General features: G+C 44.8%; 1 protein-coding gene across 1 annotated transcript in view; it reads left to right on the top strand.

Annotated features, from left to right (window-relative positions):
* The first annotated feature begins 382 nt into the window (after positions 1 to 382).
* Positions 383 to 22,122, top strand: part of LOC147889203 (chaperone protein dnaJ GFA2, mitochondrial-like) — a 58,890-nt gene continuing 37,150 nt past the window's right edge. The window contains exons 1-7 of the mRNA XM_087391633.1: positions 383 to 575; positions 712 to 823; positions 13,624 to 13,681; positions 13,794 to 13,880; positions 13,988 to 14,073; positions 14,164 to 14,247; positions 14,417 to 14,455. Coding sequence (XP_087247759.1) covers positions 502 to 575; positions 712 to 823; positions 13,624 to 13,681; positions 13,794 to 13,880; positions 13,988 to 14,073; positions 14,164 to 14,247; positions 14,417 to 14,455 — 540 coding nt within the window. The 5' untranslated portion in view covers positions 383 to 501. The remainder of the gene's footprint in view (positions 576 to 711; positions 824 to 13,623; positions 13,682 to 13,793; positions 13,881 to 13,987; positions 14,074 to 14,163; positions 14,248 to 14,416; positions 14,456 to 22,122) is intronic.

The raw sequence follows: 22,122 nt of genomic DNA, 5'->3' as shown, positions 1-22,122 counted from the left end.
CAACACAACTACCACTGCCCCCATTATCACCAACATTACTATGACCACCAACACTCTCGTTGTTTTCGACATCACTATCATGAGACTTTACTTGAGTGCAAACTTTTCAAACTATATACTTCATAAGGCTTTGAAAAGCTAACCTTTTGATACATTTGCCCCACTACTGAGAAGGTTGCACTCCTCTCGGCAAACTAAACTACACGAACACTTTTAAATTCAAGCTTCTACCGTATCTTGCTTAAATCTCAGGGTTTTTCAGGAACTGATTATTGTCTAGGCCACCTTATTTTGTCAGTCGAATCTACGTCCTTGATGATAATCACAAGAGCCTAATTGCCCATCGCTCCTCACTACAGGTATCGAATTTTCTTGCCTTGGCTGTGTTACAATCACGTCTTGGAAATTGCGTTGGAGCCATTGCCAATTCAAACACGCATTTGGATTCACAGCTGCTTGATCGATTGGCATTGCCTTTCCATTGAACCTTACGCATACCTCATGCTCCCTGAGCGCAATTGTGGGCCGAATTTGCCTGGTTACGTTCCAGCAAATTGGAGCATTGCCTTTTTGTGGTCTGTTTACTTTAACCTTAGGATTTCTTGCATCCCTCTTGCTCTCTCTGACCGTAGTCGTGTGCTAAATTTACTCAGACCATCATAATTAATCGTGCTGTATTGACGCGAAGCTGAATTGGAGGCTTCATCCCAGGCGCTGCTTGGACGGTCTGCCACAGATGGGCAGGCTTGTCCTGCAGAAGTATTCGCATCTTTGGCAGCAATTAGGACATCAAGGTTCTTCCATGCTATTTCGTTCTTCAACTGTAAGTGTTCGTACTTAATCTATAAGCATAACACCGACCTGACATGGTTTCGCTGTTATTTGTCTTGCATGACAAAGAAAGTTAACTATCTTGCTTTCAATGCCGCACTTATATAAAGCGGTTCTTATGAGTACTTCCTTCCTAATTTGAAATGAAGCAACGACCTTGCTTGTTTTTCCGTGAACATTTCAAGTTCTGAATCTCATTTTGTAACATTCTTAAGCATGCCTTACACTCTTGTAGTTTCCTTCTACTCGGTGAATTTGGTGATCGTGGGTATCTAGAGAGGTACACATATATAATGGGAAGAAGCTGGTTTATACGAACAGAGTAAATCAGACTCTGCCGCAGCTTCCTTGAACTTTTGCTTTAGGTGAAACAACGAATGGTGGCAAATTAAAATAAAATCCGCTTTGTAAAATGCTACTAGTCTCAGCTATGGTCCCATAGTCCGATGGTGCACTATCCTTTGCCTCTCGAGTATGGCAATTGCATTCTTACAGATTCGTGGCCTTTCGTTAGAGATGTATTCCACTGAATTACTTGCTCTTAAGATAAACCAACATATTTTGAAGTTTCAAGGAAGGAAGGTAATTTTTGTAGAGTGATGATTCCGGATTCAGCTCTAAAAAGACCAAACGTTAGGATGGAAGGTGACCTACTGTCTCCACCTTTTTTTATGTGCTAGGGTTTTCTTTTATACGTTTGACCATTCGATGCTTGGCTATTGATGCTGCGGCCCAAATTGGTTAAAAGGACTGAAGAATGAGCATCCCTTTCTCATTTGGGTTAAAAAAAACCCAGAAGCATACAAAGGCCTGGCTGACCAGCCCTCTGATTATGCCATTCACGATGGTGGTTGCTTTACAAAGGTAATTTCTCTTCCCTGGTCAGCTTTGTAACATGCAGCCCATGATTCTACAGTTGGCAGACATCAAAGAGTCTAGGCCACTTTTGAAAAGCCAGAAAGGAAGTTACTCTACTGAGTGCAGTGCATTAGTTTGCTTCTCGAGCGAGTTGTGCCAAAAAGAGAAGGTTCCTCATAGGAAGTTACATGGGTTGCTTTAGCTCCTTGAGATTCCGAACCAGCCCTTTGAGCAGCTCAGTATGGATTTTGTCACCAAGCTGCCACCTACCACAGGTACCAAGAACACCATGTGTTCGACTATTGTGGATAGGTTCAGCTGCTAGCAAGTTTGTGATGTTGATTATGTGCAAAGGCATGATCAGCGCTTAGGGCACAGCTTGCTTATTCACCAAATATTGTTGCCTGATATGTGGCATTCCCAGAGTAGTCGTGTCAAATAGGGACTCCAAATTGACCAGTGGGTTGTGAAGAGCTCTTTTTGACAACTTTGATACACAGGTCAGTTTTTCCAGGAGAAGATTGCCAAAGCACAAGAAGTCTACCAGACCCAGGCCAAAAAGGATGGCAAAGATGTGGAGCACAAGGAAGGTCAGCGTTTACCTCAGGATCTAACGAAAAGTCTCAAGCAGATTAGAAATCAGTGTTTGAAGTGCTCGCATCAGTGTTTTTGTCCATTTCCCATCATTCTGGTGATCAAGGACATATTTACGACCCTTGAGTAGTGGTCTTTCCTTAAAATCTCTAGTACAGTGGCCTTTTCTATTGTTTGAATAGGGGCTTTTCTGCTAAGAGCGTCGGCGACGGTGTTATTCTTTCCAAGGACATATTCAATCATGCTCCTGAATTGCTGAAAGACCTGACTCCATCGGGATTGCTGATTGCTCCACTGGGAGCTAGGCATTATCTGCAGCCACTTTAAGGCGTGGTGGTCTGTCTTGACTGTGAAGGTCCATCCATAAAGGAACGGCTTCCAGTGTTTTAATGCTTGGATCACGCCGAGTAATTCTTTGTCGTAGACCGAGTAATTCTTTTCGTCAGGGTTAATCTTTTTGCTATAGTATGCCACGGGTCTTTCTTCTGGCTGTAAAACTGCCCCCATGGCTACATTGCTTGCGTTGGTAATAACCAAGAATGGATCATCCTAAGATGCGATTTTCATAATTGGCGCTGTTGAGGCCAACCGTTGTAGGTCGTGTAGGGCATGCAAATTTGCACCAGTCAGGGAAATCTTTTGCCGGTGAGTCTTCGCCCCTTTTAACAGGTCGGTTAAGGGTGCTGAGGTGGTGGAGAATCCATGCATATGCGAACTGTAGGCCTGGCAAAGCCACAAAAGATTGGATCTCCTGAGCTATTGTGGGGACTGCCCAAGGTCCAAGTGAATGCCATTCGCGTTGATGATATAACCCAAATAACACCGAACTCACTTTTCTTGGCATTTGAGCTATAATTGATTATCGCACAAAAGATGAAGAGCTTTCTGTACATCCTATAAATGATGCTCCTAAGATATCATCTAGAATGATGAACATGCACACTCCTATACGCTCAGTGAACACTTGCGACATCCTCTTGTTGAATGTTGGCAGTGCATTTTTGAGAACGAATGGCATGACTATGAACTCGTAATGAGCTCGTTCTGTTCTGAACGCTGTCTTTGGGATGTCAGCGTCGTCGAATATGCAGACCTGATGATAACTACTCTTAAGGTCTATTAAAAAAAAAACTTGGCTCCGATTAAGCGCTCTAAGAAGTTCTTTATGTGGGGCATTGGAAATCTATTGCTGATCGTGATATTGTTGAGTGCCTTGTAGTCTACACATAGTCGTATCATCTTATCCTTTTTCTGGATGAATAACTCTGCCTCCATAGACTTAGATAATCAATATGGAAACTTACTGGGAGGCGTCAAATCTGGGACTAATTCAATCTGATGGTCCTCGGGTTAGTGAGGCAAAAGCTGTGGTGGTAGATCATCCCGGAGCATAATATCTTGGAACTCTTGGATTAGATCGGCCATGGCCTGCCTCAAAGGAGGAGCTGGTTGCACTTGATTTAGCTGACAGCAGACATACACCAATGTGCGTACTGAGCCTTTGCGAGAACAGCATGAGTTGCTTCGATGTGGGATATCAGAAGGATGCTAGGAATGCTTTTGTACCGCGATGATGGCTGGCTCAAGTAGTCCTTCGACAATTGTGAAGGATTCTTGCTGCCAATTGAGCATATGTGAATATTCTTGGAACCACTGGATCCCTAGTATCCTGTTGCATATCCTGTTGCATCCTAATAGTGGTGTAGGATGAAGTCTCATTGAAAAGAGGCCTTTTGAACTGTGAAAGAAAATTCCTTGTGTGTGATCTGAGTGCGTAGCCCGGGTGTAAACCCATCCACCGCAAGCTCATGTGGCACTAAAGTGCACCCCATCTTTTTGGCGAGCTGAGGGGACATAGTGTCTTATGAACTCCTTATGTCAAATAAGACAGCAAATCGTTGCCCTTTAGCCGTGCCATAGGCTCGGACGAGGGCCTTCTTTTACTCGTCGAGCATGCTCTCCTTCTTACCTTCAAAGACCACCGAGGGTACAGTGTTCAAAGCAGGTAGAACTGCGTTTGTAGTTGAGGTAGGCGGAGGAATGCCAAAGCAGTGGTGAACGATAGAAGTTGGCGTTTTCGCAGTCTTCTCGGTCAACCATTTGGGGCAGTCTTTCGTTCCATGCCTTGCATTGTGGTGGCAATGGAAACAATGGTGCTTGGCGTTGTAGCGCTTCTGTTCGTCGGGTTGTAAGTATCCTCCCGTAATGCCCGCTTTAGCTTTTTCATATGGAGTCATCTTGGGCTTAGACTCCTTTTTCTGACGAGCCGACTGTGGGTTATCTTTCTTGTCCTTTGGCTGAGGGCCTTTACCTACTGGGGTTGAGGACTGCTTTGGGGCTTTGGCTCTTGGTTGGACCTACGTAGGCTTTCCCTTGTTTAGCATCATTTTCTGACCCTGAGCCAGGGTAACTGCATGCTCGTAAGTGAGCGGGTTGAAGCGAATGTTGGAATCCAACCCCCTAATGAAGTGCTTGAGCTTATTGGTCTCGGACACGCCTAACTGCTGGGCCAAGATATTAACCTTATTATTGTAGGTTAACACTAGTAGACCATTCTGGGCGAGACGAGAAAACTTATCTTCCAGATTTAGCAAGTACTGAGGCGGCAGAAATCGAGCTTTCAGGTCGGCCACAAACGTATCCCACGTGAGATTCGTGACATGTGTGGTCAGATTAGTATAATTACTAGACCAATGCTGCCACCAAGTCATCGCCTCTTTGGTTAGATGAGGGGTGGCTAGAGGGAGTTTGTCTTGTTTGTCCTGCATACTAGCTAGCGGAAAATGAGCTACAAATTGGTGAATAAACTGCAAAATGGTTGAGTGGTGGCACTTACTATCGTATTTCATGTATCTATCTGTCTATCTATCTATCAATTTGGAGTGGGCCGAGTGAGTGGAGCTACCTTTGAGTTGTCGAACCCGAGGAGGAAGTAGTGCTCATGCTAGCCTGCATAGTGGCCAACATTTGTTTGTGCTGGGAGCAACATGGCTTCCCGGTTGAGTCGGTGCTGCTTTTCAGCTTGGGCCATCTCGTCACGCCGAAGTGCCGCCTCCTGTTTGTGCTCGTTGTGCATCATCAAGAGCGGTTTTTCGAATTCTGAGAGTCCCTTGCCTTCTTCAGGTTTTTCCTCATCTGTAGTTTTTTTCCTTCGAGCTGTTTCTGTGTCTCCTCTAGTTGCTTGTCTTTTTTGCCGAATTGCCATGAAGTCTCTTCAAGTTGTGCAAGGAGGAGTTGATTCCGTTCCATGAGCTCCTCTAACATTGTTGGACGGAAGCGTACTCTCTTTGTCGTCTTGGTAGTTGAAATTTTGCTCTTCTTCTCCATGACGCTGGTTTGTGTGTTCTTTCCGGATCTCAACAAAACCATGCACTCGTGGTAGTCAAGTTGGATTACAAACCGAAGCTCTGATACCAATGTAACATGCAACGATTAATGATCGTGTAATCGCAGCGAGACCACCTTTAAACCTTTCTGCAAGGTGTATGCGTATGCACCATAAAGAGGAAGAGAGAGATCAGGGTTAGAGAGAGTGTAGACGACACCAGATTGGGTCCCTGTACACCCTGGGGGCCCCTCTTCCCTAAAAAGGGAAGAATTTGCTTTATACTCGGAGAATTGCAAAATATACAAATAATACTCCTTCAGAGAGCACGGGATGCAACTCTAAGGAAGACCCTTCAACACTGAGAGTTGACCCACAAAAGGCCAAGAAGCAACCCAATCTCAACCAAGACCAACACTGCCCACACATAAGATATGGATCATTGTGCAAGGCTATCGAAGAGGCTTGTGCTGTCCCCGGGCATGTTGCGGAGCAACATGAGTGAGAGAGATGAAGGGCAGACAAAAATTTGAGATATGGAGCTTGAGAGATCTATATGGAAGTTGTGAGAGATGGAGCTAAAGAGAGCTGAAGATGGAACTGGGAAAGAGCTGAAAACTGTAAAAGCAAACTGCTGAAATAGGAACCCCAAAACTCTACTCCGAGCTGGGCTTGGTGTTGTGTGGACACGTTCTTGGATCACCTTAGGGACTACTGAACTGATGGCTGTCTTGCAGGGTATTTCTTCATTGGCTAAACCCTAAACCCTTTTGGGCTCCTTCATTGGCTGCTCCTATCCCCAATAACTTGGTCCAGCCCTTGGGGGCCCTTTCGGGCTCCTACTCTACGCTGAGACCTAGACCTAGCTAAAAGCTTAAGACGGAAACACTAACCTACTGTTCTCCATTGGGTACTAGTGAACAAGGACCGACTTCTGACTTGACCTAAGGTAGAGAGATTGACCTATGTAGCTCGTGCGTGATTGTCCCTAGACAAGGGCTCACAATGGGGTCACGGCACACAGCGACAAAATATCCTGTAATAGGAACTATTTGCAATTTGTTGATGAAGCCAGTTTTCACCTTGCACCCAAGTGTAGGGGTGCATGTGACATGAGTCCTTAGGTTTTGTTGAAGAATCCCGCTCTGCTTCGGTAACACCAGCCAAGCACCTAGATGGCTCCAGGCACTCATCACAGTCCATCACCTTCACAAAGGGTCCTGACTCCTCTTTTGACCAATTGTGGAAGAAAGTTCATGGCAGCTTGCAAAGTTGGAGGAGACAAAGAAGCAGCTTGAAGAAAAAGAGGGAGCAAGACCGGAAGAAAGCAAAGGAATCTCGGATTTTGAAAAATTGCTCTTATTGATGCGCGGAGATTGCCAACATAAGGAGGCACTAGATGTGACGACGAAATGGCCCAAGCCGAGAAGCAACACAGACTCAATGGAGAAGCCATGTTGCTCCAACACCGATAGATGTTGGCCACTATGCAGGCTAGCATGAGCATATAGTTCGCGTAGCCACATCAGCCTCGACATCAGCCAAGGTTACCCCACTCACCCGGTCCATGCTGAGCTTTACGACATATGACGGTAAGTGTGTCTTGTAGTTTATTCATAAGTTTGTTGCTCACTTTCCGTTATGCAGGCTAGCATGAGCATAGTAGTTTGCATAGCCTCATCAGCCTTGACATCAGCCAAGGTTACCCCCCTCACCCGGTCCATGCTGAGCTTTACGACATATGACGGCAAGTGTGTCTTGCGGTGTATTCATCAATTTGTCGCTCACTTTCGGTTAACACGCATTCAGTATGAACACGACAAAATCCACCTAGTAGCCTCTCATCTTACGGTTACGTGGTGGCAGCTTTAGGCGAGTAGCCATACTGATCCTATCACACGTCATGTATTTCGTTTGGGATACGTTTGTGTCCGATCTGAAAGCTCATTTTTTGCCGCTTCATTATATGCTTAACTTGGAAGATGAGTTTTCTCGTCTCTCCAAGAACAGTTTGCTTTTGTTGTCCTATAGCAATAGGGTCATCACATTGGCACAACAATTGAGCGTGTTCGAAAACAATAAATTGAAGCAATTCACTAGAGGATTGGACTTCAACTTCCGTTTTCCCATTCTAAATTTTGACCCGCTCATCTATGAGGGTGCGCTTACCTTGGCTCAAAAATAGGAGATGATGCTGAACGGATGAAAGCCTAAGCAGGTCCAGCTAGGAGCAAAAGCCTAGCAACAACTCTTAAACCTAGTGGATAAAGGCCCTCAGTAGGACAATCAATAGTAGAAGAAAGACATCTAGCAATATGAAAGGCTGCAAAAGCAGCGGTAGGGCTCATGGTACCCAATGCTCTTAAAGAGCACAAAACACTAGATTCTCCACGAGGAAAAAGTAAGTGCTTTAGATGTAGGGAAAGAAGGGCGTGTGGCTGCCTAGTGCTTTGGGAGGCCAGTCGGCCAAAAGAAGTAGAGGATGCCACAAGATTGATATAAGTCAATGATCGAAAGTTACCAGATTCCAAGAGCCACCTAAGGTGAAAGAGATGAAGGAGATCCTCCAACTAGAATAGACTGCGTACCGCACAGAGAAGAAAAACACCCAGAGGCAAGTATACCCGTTGGTATCTTGCCAAGTACCAGTACTATTAGTTAATTGATGCCAAGAGCGGAGGTAACCTCAAGTTTTATAGTTGTATCAAGAAGCTTTTCAGCTGAGGACAACTGATTAGAAGCCGAAGGGAGATCACCAATTATTATTTCTCCCAAGAAATAAAGAGGAGTCTTTATTAGATTGACTACGGTTAAATAAAGTAGACTTTGGTTAACTAGAATAAGCTTTGTTTGACTTTTACTTTGCATTGATAAAAGAGAACTGTAGGGATGCCCACAAGGGACTAGGATTAGTCCAAGAACTAGAATGTATGCTTTTGGCTAGCCTAATGGGTTAAAGTGTTGGTGTTTGTTTAATTGGTGTGTAAGACTTGAAAGAGTGCAAAAAGGCCCATAATTAATGGGACAAGTGCCAAAAAGCAGGCCCCACAAGGCAAAAAGCATCAAGAGCTCCTAGAAAGTGGCACATAATTTAATGAAGGGTCCACCAAGGTTAAAAGGCAATTAAAGGTGCCGTAAAGATGGGCCAAAGCAAAAAAGCCCAGGTCTAGCTTTTCACTAGGCCAAGTCTATAAAAGAAGAGCCTGAGAGCTCTAAGGATCAAGGAGAATTGTACTCAGCTTCAGAATCATTCCCTCATCAGCCCTTGGATATCATGTGAAATATCATTCCAAAGTTGAGTGCCATTCTTTCAGCTCCTTAGGGATTCTTGGTCTCTCCTTTGAATCTATGGACTGTCAGAATTATATTGTAAGTGCTATAACACACTTGTATAACTAGTCTTTTGCCATAACTAAGAAAGTCAAATTAGCCCTGACCTCAGATTGTAGGCCCATATAAGCATGGAACAGCTTTGACAAGGCAATATCAATGGCTCACTCGCCCCGCAAACCTAGATGCATATGGGGCATATGGCGTCGTTCCACATAAATCCATTGAGGCTGCATTTGTAGGTGATCGAGACTCTATGTAGTGCATCTTGTCTGATTGAGATCAAGGCTCTCATAGGCATTGTGCTGAAATAGAGCTGAAAATTAAGTGCTAGAGGGAAAGTGTAAACTACTCAGTGCTTTCTGTCAATTCAGACAACGGATTTTGCAGAGGCGTTTGAATGAAATGATTGCGAGTCGCCAAACATGAACTTATGCAGCTTAAACACAAAGTGACATCATTGGAAATTGCAATATGATTGAGGGGCCAAGACGGCCCCCCCCCTCCCCCCCCCCCCCCTTATTCAGGCTCACTTTATTCTTGAAAATGGAGATACAAGACGAAGGTGCAATGCACCTTCCAAACTGATGAACTTAGTGAAAACCTAGGACCTAGATACAAGACTCAAGAGCATATGTACAAGGTAGACAACAAAAAGGAGGACTCCAAGCTCAGGTTTCAACTCTTGGCTTGCTCAATCCACAAGGAAGAAGCCAGCAACAATCACCACTTACATCCAACATTAGAGGCAAGTACTAGTTTCTAGAAAGATAGTAGAAACAACATGAAATAGTGCTGTAAATGAGATAAACTTGACAATACAGACTCCCTTCATGACCTTTTGTAGATGAAGTCCTTGATGTCTTTGAAGCTACCTTGGGTGAGGAGAGTGTGGAAATGGGGCTGGAATGAAAACAGCTTAGAAAAAACAGCCTGTAGGCTAGAGAGAGAAAGCTTTTATGGAGTGATAGCTGTAGAGAGAGAGTGCCAATGCTGATCCCAAGGGGGATGTAAGAGAGGGGCTGCTGCTGTTCCAGGGGTGCAGAGAAAGGCAGATTTCTGCAAGGGGAAGGGGCTGGAACAGTAGAGAGAGAAATTCTGTAGTAGAGAGGGAAAGACTGCAGCAGGAAAGAGAAAGGGGCTGTGGCTGCTCCAGGCTAGGAGAAGGAGAGAGGATGCTGCTGCTGTTCCAGAAGAGCTGAGAGGGGGCAGATTTTTGGAGAGGAGGGGCTGGAACTGTAGAGAGAGAATGTGCTGTTGTAGAGAGAGAAAGTGCTGTTGAGGTGAGAGAATGGCTTGGGGAGAAGCTGGCTGCACCCAAGGAGCTGGAGAGGTTCTGCTGCATCATCCAAAAGGAGGGAGAAGAAAAGTGACGAATTTTCCATGTAGGGAATGAAGGGGAGAGGCCTTCTTTTATAGGCTCAGCCCCCCCCCCCCCAATGGCTTAGAGTGGAAGGTGGACACTTGTCCCAGATTTTTGGTGGGCTGCAGTCCCAAAGAGGACAGCCCACAACCTGCCCCAAATCTACCAGATTTGGGGCCAGACTTTGGCCTGCATGCCCTGCCACTTGCCATGCATGCTGCCACATGTGTGGGACAAGTGGACTGACCTGCCAGCTCAGATTCCATGTGGCAGTCTGCCACGTGTCACTCTCAAAAACCCTAAAATTTCAAAGTTGTTAGAATTCAATTCTGATTGCACCCACGGGTTCCTAACAGCTTGGACTATCTGTTGACGTACTCTAAGGTCATAATTGAGCCATACTGAGCTCATTTGTTTGTCGTCTTATCTTTTATCTCCATTACTCTTGGCATGCTGCCAGGCCCACACCCAAAGCTCAGGGAACATTCTCTTGAATGGTTCCTAGGTCAGTATGCAATCTGTGCATTTGATTGGTCCCATGTTTGGGTACTCAGGTGGGGTGTGGTTTCCAGATGTCCCTCTCAAAGAGAGGCCATCACTCTTGTGGGTCACTAATGCCCATAACCCCAAGCAAGGGGTCCCACCCTCAAATGCTAGACCTAGTCCCCATTGTCTGTACTTGAACAGTAGGAAAACATTTCATTTCTTGATAAGCATACTATTGAAAAACAAAAAGAAATAGTACCAAGCAAGTGGATACATGTTGAAGCAGGATGACAGAAAGGCTCTCCAAAAGCATCCACATGAGATTAGGATGTGCCAACTGGCGGTAGTGACGACCAGCCTCTATCCCCTACACATAACTCAAGGATATCACCCATTGGAAGTGTCATTAGTGGAGTCTTTGGCTGAATTTTGCCATGGGTAAGATAAGAGTGGGCTGCTCACTAGTAAGCTTCCCAAAGATGGAAGGCTCTGGCTGGTTGTGTGATAAATATTATACACCCTGCATCTTGTGTGGGATTGCAGTAAAATCCCAATGCATTAGTGTACTTTGGTGCTCTACTGACAAGGATGTGGCATTATTGTGCCCTATGAGATCACCCTCCTTTGAAAGAAGCTGCTTCCCTTTGTCCTTCATGATCCTCAACTTCTGTTGTGGCAAGTTTGCCTTACCTTGTTCTCCTTCAGTAGCACTTCCATGTTTCTTTTTTCATCATCTTCCATATGTGCATTATCTTGCTGTATGCCCCAGCGTACTGATGGGAATAGGAACTATTTAGACCAATATGTTTGTGCAAGGGCTGCTCACCATCAGTGTTACTATGCCCATCTCCAAAAGTGTCATAACAGCCTTCCTTGGCATTCACAATGGTAATGAATATATAAGAATCAGCTGTAGGGCTCTGCCATCTGGTATCAATCCCTGAAATCTGCCTACTTGGGGTTGAGTCCCAGATGAATGCATCCCTGTTGTGTGCTTCATCGGAATGGCATGATGCCTTGGCCTAGGAAGGGTGGAAGTCCCAGGTGGGGTAGGGCAGCAGCCACTGTATGGGGCAAGGGGCAATCAACTACCCCCATATAGCAGCGATGAGGTAGGGACAGTTGAGCAGCAAGTACGAGATTGTAAGGGGCTGCAAAAATGAAGGGAACTAAACAAATTTTCTGTTATGTCTTCTGTGCAGCATTTGGAAGAGTTTTGCGATATATTGACATGCCTAAACCTCTTGCAATGTTTGTATGTTTTAAGGCATTAGCCATGACAAAGATGCCAGAATTACAGCGGCTATCTGTGCACAATCTAAGGCAAGGGTTCGGTTTTTCTCCTTATGAAAAGCAGTATAACGTTGTTGGATCCATGATCAGACATTAGAGGCAATGGCTTATTATGTGGAAGACCATTGACTTGGTCTTTATGCATGTAGTATGAAGCTACTCATGAAGATGTATAAGCGCATCAGCTTGAAGCACCTTATCATAAGGAATATCCACAAAAGCTCTACATGTGAGGCTGGATCAGATGATGCCAGATCCCTTAAGCCACTGGCGGTTGAGCACTTGGTTTTGTTGGCCCCCAGAAAAGCTGCTACATAAGGCATAGCAGTAATTGAGGTGCATGAATTCAGCAATGGCATCACTCTTTTTTTTTGGTGAGTGCTGCCATTCCCAGCAATTGTATGAACGAGTAGATCCATTGGCTGTTTGCATATTGTTACGTGTGGCTTGTTGTATTTGAATTATCTATATTGAGTTCTATTGAGTCATATCAAATAATGTGTATCCATATCGAGTTTCCTTGGTAGGCAGAAGGGTGATGTGCCATTTTGTGTTCCTCTTCTTCTTTCCACGTTACTGTTTCACATAGAATGTCTTGTGGGCACTCCACATCTGTATACACCCACCCAAACAAAAAAGAAGAAAAGAGCAAACAAGAATTTTATGTAGGCAAGTGAGCAAATGGAAGTAAAACAAATGCTCTCTTGATGCACACATTGAATAAAGTGGTCTGGGAACTGGGGATCTCCATCATATGTGTCTATGCTTGTGCATGCCTCTATAAAAACAGATGCTTAGAGGCAACGTAATCAAGAACTTTGTCAACCCATGGGTCTTTTGGATTTCTGGTCTAGTATGCTTCCCATAATGTTCTCGAGCCTATCTATGTGATGAGTAACCTCTATCAATCCATGGACATATCCTTCCAACAAGTCTTCAAGTACTATCTTTTGTCCTTGAGCCCGTTGATTTTATCAGTTATATTGTCGTTAAAATTGTGGTGCATTAGGAAATATCTTTGTAGTTAGTCAGATGACTCTACAACTAGAAAGGATTGACTACTTGCTAAAGCGCAGAAATGGACAATTTTACATTTGAACCGAAACATACTCTACTACATTGAATCAAGTGGTCTGGGTATATGGGATTTTAATCCTGTGTGTATATGATGGGGAATGCATATGCAAACTGATGGCTAAAAGCTACGTGAACAAGAATCTCTGTTAAGTATGGATCCCTTCAATGGTGGATCCTGTAAATCCTTACAATGATATCCTTGAATCCTATCTAATCTTTTCCGTTTTGCCATTGATCTTTCACTTTTATTGCCTTTTAAGTCAACAAGTAAGAATTCAAAATGGATTCCAGATTTAAAAAAATCCCCCCCCCCCCCCCCCCCCCCCCCCCCCCCCACCCCCCCCAACCCTCTTTTCCCCCACGCCCCACCCTTGGTCTGCCGACCCCCTTGCCTTGCAGCCAAATAATTTAGGCTATTCTATCAATGATGCCTAGTCTTTAAAGAAATGATGCAATTCTTGAACAGTTGTCATATCAACAAGCGAGGCAACTTCGTAAAATTTGGAGCTATTCTAACTTGCAAGGTGCACACACGCTTCTCCAAAAGCTTTTTTTCTCTAGTAGAGAAGTATTGTTTTGGGGCATGGAATGTTATTTCCATTGACCTTTGATTTAACGTTCTGTTATGATCTTCAGGGTGCAGCACAGCTAAGCTGATAAGAACTAATGGAAGACTGTCAAATGTGAATTGTATCTGGCAAGGTCGAGAATTTCATGCCACAGGTTGACAAATGGCTATTTTCAATTTAAGCATGAAATTTTTTTCATTCTTCATATTTGAACGACACTTTGTGAGATTGCCCTTTGACGTCTTTTCTTTCATTGTGAAGCTATGAATCCTGCTCGGGATTACTATGAAGTACTGGGTGTAAGCAAAGGGGTATCATCCTCAGAGATTAAGAAAGCCTACTATGGGGTATGATATAGTGGTGCCTTGATGGTCAGAGGCTATTAGCTGCTGTTAGTACTTGTTGCATTACTGAGATGATGTCGTTTATTGGAATAGTTGGCAAAAAAGCACCATCCGGACATGAACAAGGATAATCCTGATGCAGAAAAGAGATTTCAAGAGATACAGAATGCTTATGAGGTGAGGATCATTTTATGGTGAGGTCAAATCACATGCTTCAATTAGTTCTTGTTTCACATCTACCTTCAGTATAACTGTCAATTAAATGTCCCATAGAGTCAGTTCACTTGAGGTATGTGCCAGATGGTTACATGTGTGTTGATTTATGGATGCCTCAAATTTCCTGCAGGTTCTCAAAGATGATGAGAAACGAGCCTTATACGATCAGGTGCGTTGTGGTAGGGATTACCTCATATTTTGATCCCTTGATTGGGTAATTCTGTAGTTGAGTTTGTGCCTTGTCGAAGGGATCAAATCAAAATCCAAGTTTTAGTCATCTTCTAATCTCAACCAACTTGAAAAATTTCACTTTGAGTCATGTCCTAGTCGGAGACTCTCTCTCTCTCTCTCTCTCTCTCTCTCTCTCTCAGGACACATAGGCGAGACCAGGGTGTACAGCTAGACTCCACTTAGAGCATGATCATTGAGTTTTTATAGCTAGACAGCATTGACCAGCAGGGCTCAAGGAGATGGTGGATCTGAGGACCAGATTGAGAGGCACGGCAGACTTGCCAATGGGTTGAGGCACAAATTAGACCAGGAGACCTTCCCTCCATGTTGTCAGGGGCACCAAGGCTGTAGGAAGTGACAATGGAACTTGTTTGTCACAGGGCCATAGCTAGGAGACCACAACAGACCACACATACTGACAGCTGTGAGTGCTCCGTCACAGTTCTATGCCACCGCAGCCTCATACATCACCAACCCCTCTTCGTCTTGATGTCTCCGCCAATTTCTAGATGACCATCACAATGCCACCACCTCCATCTTCTCCATGCGTTATGATTATGGCTCTTCTTGTATTCATCATGGGTGTTGATGCCCGCATAGAGGCTCCACCCCTTCAGCTCGTTGTATTAGGTTCTTTCAGTCTCATAGACTCTTTAGTCATCTGAAGACGTTTAATAATATCTCTCTCTCTCTCTCTCTCTCTCTCTCTCTCTCTCTCTCTCCCTCCCATGCCCTTGATGCAGTATATATGAGCCACCTGTCTCGTGGGCTATCGACCTCCCTTGGAGATGATGCAGATCTTACTCATGCCTCCGATACTTTTGTCTCAGTTGTTCAGGATCCTTCATCGGGGGGTCCTAGAAGTATGCTTGGAAGCATGTCGCTCTAGCCGGGCTATGGCTCCCTAACCATAGTGTAAGCTGCGCTCTAGCTACGTGAATCATCGTGAAGACCAGTGCCGTGAAGACTACTCCTAGAGAAGTGTAATGGGGATGTGAATTTCTAATTTTAGGAATTTATGGTGACTGACCTGGCCTCAAACTAATTAAATTTGTAAAGGACACTTCAGTGCAATTAATTCCATGGGCCCAAGGCAAAGGATCTCAAGGTTAGATGGGGGTAAAAATCCCTTTTGCTAAAAATAGCTTTAGGAGCCACGTTTGGCTAGTTGGCTTGGAAAGCAAGCAGAAAAGTCGAAATTTGCTTTCAGGGCTGTTTTTTGGACCACAGAAGAATAGGGAGGGGCAAGTCACAGGCTCGGAAAGTGCTCCAGGGCTGTTCTATCACATTGCCTTGCTGATTTTTGACTACCAAGGCAGTTTGTGGGCTTAGGGCTGCCAGAAGCTCAAAAACAAAATTTGTTTTTGTGCTAGGAGCCTCCAGATCAGTTCGTTTTTGCTGCATGCCTATTGTTCATGCCTTCCCATAGGCCCAAATCTGATTCGCACTTCTCCTAGGAGCTTTCCAGGCCACGTGCCTATCAAAATCGCACTTTTCCAGGCAATTTGGAGCTTCCGGGCAACTTGATTTGCGTCTAGACTTGGCGATTCTCTTCCAACAGGTTTTCTAGGGTTGCTTTTGCTGATTTTCACCTGCCAGGGTGCCATAGATCTTGCCAGGGAATTTCGTTTTTCCATGCTTGCTGATTTTCCCAGGGTTTCCCGAGCTTTCCTATCAGTTGATTTCTTTCCAGGAGCTTTTCTACTGCCTCAGAACCTTCAGATCCTTTTGCTTTGCGCAGCTGGCCTTTCTGTCTGCCAAGAACAGCCAGGTGTGGTTGTTTTGATGGCTTTTGTCTTGCTAGGACTCCCTTAATGGGTATTCTGAGCTACCAAGACAGATGGGGCTGATTTCTCTCCTACCAGGACTCCCCTAATCGGTATCAGAGCTGCTAGGTTAGAACCCTCAGCCAACTTTGGAAGAAGGGCCGCCATGGAATGTTACACTGGACGTGGATGCCTTTTCTGTGATTGCAGAGTAGAACGGAAGTCCCTGTGAACATATTATTCAGTTGGATATCTGTGGATTGATGCACTACGGTGCCATTCTTGTATTTTCATGCCTTCTGAATAAAAGATAAAGAAATACCGAAAGGGACGTGAAGTTTCGGGCCAATCTGGTGTCCTGTGCAAGACGGGGGCGATCTAGCTCTCGGGTGTTGTGTTCTAAGTTGATTTGGTTTGCTGTGGGAAGTTCTAATGGGCTGTAAATTAAGTATTTGCTGGTTGTTATCTGTTCACTGCCCTTTGGAGATCCCGAAGGCCGGTTACAAGAAGTGTAGGACTACATGATCTCCATAGGCTCCCCTTGGTAAAACAAACTGCGTCGATGAAGCACTGCTCGTGAGGGGTTGGAAATCATGCCAAGGTTGACTGCCAAGTCTCTCCCTGCAAAACACCTCTAAGGCATCAAGGTGTTATTGTAGGCCTACTGCTAAGTAGGATATGAGGACTATGTCATCTGCATATAGCAATATCTGTATCATCAAATCAGCTAGGAGTGATGCCTCACCTCCCAAGTGATCAATGAAGGTTGTGATCTCATCAATATAGAGCCCAAAGCGGGGGGGTGAGAGGGGGCATCCCTGCTTCACTCCCATTGTGCTCTCTATCCGGTTTGACAGACCTCTTGGGGTACTCTCCCTCTGACTAACTCATACAAGCTCATCACTCCCCAGATCATGACTGTTGAAATCTGCATCTCGTGAAGTCTCCTAATCATACATCTCATGGATTTGTGTCAAAGGCCTTCAAAAAATCTACAAAGCATGCATAGACTTTCGGGGATCTCAACTTCGCCTTCTCGATCTGCCGGAAGAGTGAAAATGTGATCAAGGGTAGAATGCGCCTCTAGAACCCGGCCTATCCCAAAGATTGCTGCCCATGTGCATCTGTGTAAGAGCTGATCTCTCTATAGCACCAATCCATAAATCTTGGCTAATGTGTGGCGAATCATGAGAGTGTGGTAGTTCCCAGTGCCCTTTGGGTCCCCTACTTTGTGTATTGGCACAATGGTGGTGGAAAGCCATGGCATACAGCATGATTGAACATTTGTGCTAGAATCAGAGCCAAGATTTCTTGTCCATGTGCAAAATGCTCAGTCTGCAATTTGTCATGATCTTGGTCTTCGTTTGTGGAGCCAACACAATGCAGCTCGCATACTCCATACGGTGAATAGGATAGATGTGGTGGGCCTACGGTGCATGGATCGGAACGTAGTAGAGAGATACTATATATGTATGCCAAACACCCTGATCTGTGATGGCGATAGGTGGCTTCTCCTCAAAGAGAAGCCCCCACACAATGGTAGGGCCCTCTCCTCATAAAGATCAGATCACCTTATCCATCCTATGTGAGTGGAAAGCCCACCTCTTTTGGTGTCCCCAGTGTGAGATCCAGCGTGCCTTGAGCGTCGTCAGACGCCCTAAAGCTCGCTCACGTATGAGGTGAGAGATCTCAGCACTCATCATCAAACCATGGATGCTAGGGCATCTTCCCACCCGGGGGGCGTGATGCGGATCAAGTCGTAGGGAATGATCTGGCAAGACCGATGGCCATTTGAAACACTAGTAATGCCGATAGCCATGTATGCGGCACAATTCTAGGGGAGTGATCTCTCAGTGACTGGTTGGAGGAGATTTGAGAGACTACAGGTGACTATTGGATCTCGGATGATTCAGAGTAAGCCTTTAGTTCCTCATCAGAAAGTACAGGCATAGTTCGCTCTTCTAGACCGTGACATTTCTCCATAGGGCTTGGGCCCTGCCTAGCTAGAGACTATCAGGGTTGGCGCTAGTCTCATCAGAGATTAGCAGATAGTGGGGTTAGCACGACATGTTATGCACGGGAATCCAGATGGTTTGACAATGAGGTCATTTAGATGTGCCGACTGCAATCATCCTCCTCTCATACGTTCTGATTTTCTGTGCCATTCTCTCTCCACTCTCTCACTCTTTTTCTCTCTCAACCCACTCTACACAGTACTAGGGCCCAGGACAACAGTTGGGCTGGACCCCCCCGAAGGATCTTATTGCTTGAGAGAAAAAGGAATACAAAAGTTCAGCGTAGAGCTACAGGTTACAAAATCCAAGCGTGAATTCTTTTTTACAAAAGAGCTCATGGCTCAATATTTTGGCAACATGCCAATTGTCAAAATAACTAGGTAAAATTTAGTACATGCCACAAAGGGCAATCTCTAGGGTCTTCGATGTCCCTTGGTCACACGAACATCTTTTGATCGCTTGCTAAGCTCCTTAGCGCTTGGGAAATCAACCCCTCTTAGTATCTGCAACAATTAATTAAAGCGCACCACCATGGCAACCATTAATTGTTAGCGCTGTTGCATGCAAATAATAATCTGTGGACTAATCCTAGTCATGGTGGGCGTCCCCACTGAACACATGTGCACACATAACATATATATATATATATATATATATGTATATTCTCTGGTTGATCGAAGTCAACGCTCTTGATCATAATTAAGGGGTCTTTGACCAATGGTCGAGGCGCCTTAATTATGGCCAAGTCTCTCCAACCGAAGCTGGCACATCTCTCCAACCGAAGCTGGCACAACTTGGTTAACTGTAGTTAACCCTCTTGGCGCATGCCAAGTCTCGTTGACTGAAGTCAATAACTCTGACCGTAGTCAGCTCTGTGGTTCTCTGGTTAATCGCAGTTAACCCTCTTGGTAATAAACTAAGTCTTCTTGACCGAAGTCAGGCTTACTTGACTGAAGTCCAGTATCTTTGACCGTAGTCAATTCTTTGACCAATAGAAGAACTCTTTTGACCATAATTAACCCAGATGGAAAACACTTTAATTATGATCAAATAAATGGTCAACTATACTTTGACTTAGGATATTTACATTTGGTGACACCGACTCCCCTCCTTTCAGTATAGCTTAGATCCCATGGGATGAGATCAACCATATCATACGGTTGGATCTACTCCAACTCTATACGCTACGGACTTGGGAGGGGGAACCAGGAGTTTCCCACCAACATCCAGCTCTACCGTGAACACTTTTGAGAGCATTAGAGGATGGAGTGATCATCGGACCCCAGTACCTTGAGGTCAGAGGAGTTTCACCGCATTGAGGATGTCCATTGGACAGATGCGGGTCTTGTCTCACCCATAGTGTTTAGTCTATTATGAGATGTGAGGATGATACCACTGCCTCTTTTAGGAGGGGCTAGGCTTTGGACCACTCTCTTGGCTGATCCACTTTCACTACTGGGTCTGTGTTGGCATTTACCTAATTGAGATACGAGGACACAACGAGACCCTACTGAGGCGACGGAGATGCCAACACCACTATAGATTTTAGCATCATCGACAAGTGGCAGGAGCAATATGACGACATGCTAAGATATGTCCAAAAGGAAGCATAACCCACCATAAAATGAACTTTTGCTGAAATGGGAGTTGAGAAGCCCACATATGTTGCAAGCTCGGTGCTCTACCACCACCTAGAGGTGTGTGTCATTGACTAGATGTGGTTTGCATGAAGAGAAACCCGAGGAGGAGGCATCAAAATCTTATACAAAGATGCAACCGTGATATCAGCTAATGGTAGCTGTTAAACAAATTTCTCCCTTTCCTTAGTCTACAGTTCCTGCTAATATTGAACCTGCGCACTAACTCATCACGTTCACGGGCGATGGCAATTTTTATACCTCCTAGCCAATTCTCAAGGACTACATACGTATTTTCCACACACATATCTACGTTATTTCCCTCATACTTATCCTTGAGACCCACATCTCCCTAGATAGTTCCTGGCCACATGTTTACATTTTAGGCCCTTACTTAGATGCATCCTTTTTCACCCCTCTCTTGGAGTTCCTTTAAAACAATTGCCCCTTGGCAATTTTCACATTTAGATGCACCTAGGCCCAAGCCCTATTAGAACTATCTAGTCAATGCCATTACGCCCTCACCTAGGACCTTGGCAGTTACTTCTCTTGACCATTTAATTACGCACATTAATTATTACAAAAGTTGGTCATCTAAGAGAAAATGCCCACCGATCTATCCGAGGTCATGCTATCTCGACTAGAGCATAACATTCCTTCCCTCTTCAAGCATCAGCGTCCTCGATGATGAAATCTGGGAATGCTCTCCGCAACTGGTATACGGATTCCCAGGTAGCTTCCGATAGAGGTTGACCATGCCATGCAACCAACACCGTGGGTATCTTCCGATTTCGTATCTGCATTGTTCCTCGGTCCAGGATCCTTGTTGGTTTGCGTCTTGCAATATCCTCTATCTCCTGAAACAAAACCACACCTTCGATTAGTGAGTCACCTGTATGCAAAAATTTCTTTAAGCGCGAAACATGAAAAACCGGGTGCACCTTACACTCCGGTGGCAATTCTAATTTATAGGCTACACTGCCTATTCTCTTTAGAATTAACCACGGCCCACAGTATCGAGGTGATAACTTAGCACACTCTCCTGAAGTCAACGACTTCGAGTGCGAAGGAATTCTGAGAAAAACTTTTTCTCTTTCTTCAAATACTCTTATAGACCGATTTTCATCCGCATACACCTTGGCTCTATCCATAGCCTGGCGGATGTTAGCTCTCGCAAGTGCTAGCATCTCTCGCATCTGAACTACAAAGTTCGCGGCACTAGGCACTTTCTGAGGTACTCCAACTATAGTTGGATTAGCTGGTCTATAACCATAGTTCAGTTCAAACGGACTGAACCCAGTAGATGAATGTTTTCTATCATTGTAGGCAAACTCCAACAATGGCAACCACTTGTCCCATGTATGTTGCCTCAATGACACATATGCTCTCAGCATATCCTCTAAAGTCTGGTTGACTCTCTCCGTCTGACCATCCGTCTCAGGATGATCCCCACTACTCATTCCCAACTCAGTCCTTAGTGTCTCAAATACCGCTGTCCAAAAATGACCGGTAAATCTAACATCTCTGTCTGACACTATGGATCTAGGTACTCCATGCAGACGAAATATATGTTTAATGAACAAATCCGCCACTTGCGGGGCACTAACAGACTCTCTAGTCGGAATGAAGTGAGCCATCTTGGTTAGACGATCAACCACCACAAGGATAGAATTATACCCTCCTTGCGTTGCAGGTAGTCCTACAATAAAATCCATGGAAATGCTCTCCCACTTGCTTAGTGGTATTTCCAAGGGCTGTAAAAGTCCGGGTGGCTTCACCCGCTCGGCCTTACTTACCTGACACGAGAAACACCGTGTCACATATTCATGAATATGCTTTTTCATCTTTGGCCAAAAGAAATCTCGCTTCACGAGATCATAGGTCTTCTCGACTCCTGGATGTCCCGCACACGGGCTATCATGGCATTGTCGAATGACTCTCTGCCTGAGATCATTCTGACCAGGTACTACAACCTTGCCATTTCTAACTAGCATACCATCCCTTATGGTATATCTTGCATAAGTTTGGCCTTTTCTGGATGCCAGGTCATCCTTTTCATTTTCCCCGGGTTTTAACACATGAGCCTTAGGCCATAAGCTCTGGACAAACTCGTCCACCTTCTGAGTTTCTCTGATCTCGGTCATTAGAGCACTCTCTAATACCGTGAAACTCAGGTTGTGCATAATG

This window comes from Dipteris shenzhenensis, chromosome 20, assembly GCF_047967505.1.
Source record: "Dipteris shenzhenensis isolate YYH24624 ecotype China chromosome 20, Dip_SZ_1.0, whole genome shotgun sequence".
Lineage (NCBI taxonomy): Eukaryota > Viridiplantae > Streptophyta > Polypodiopsida > Gleicheniales > Dipteridaceae > Dipteris > Dipteris shenzhenensis.
Note: the sequence above shows the minus strand (reverse complement) of the source record. Positions and strands in the feature narration are given on the sequence as shown.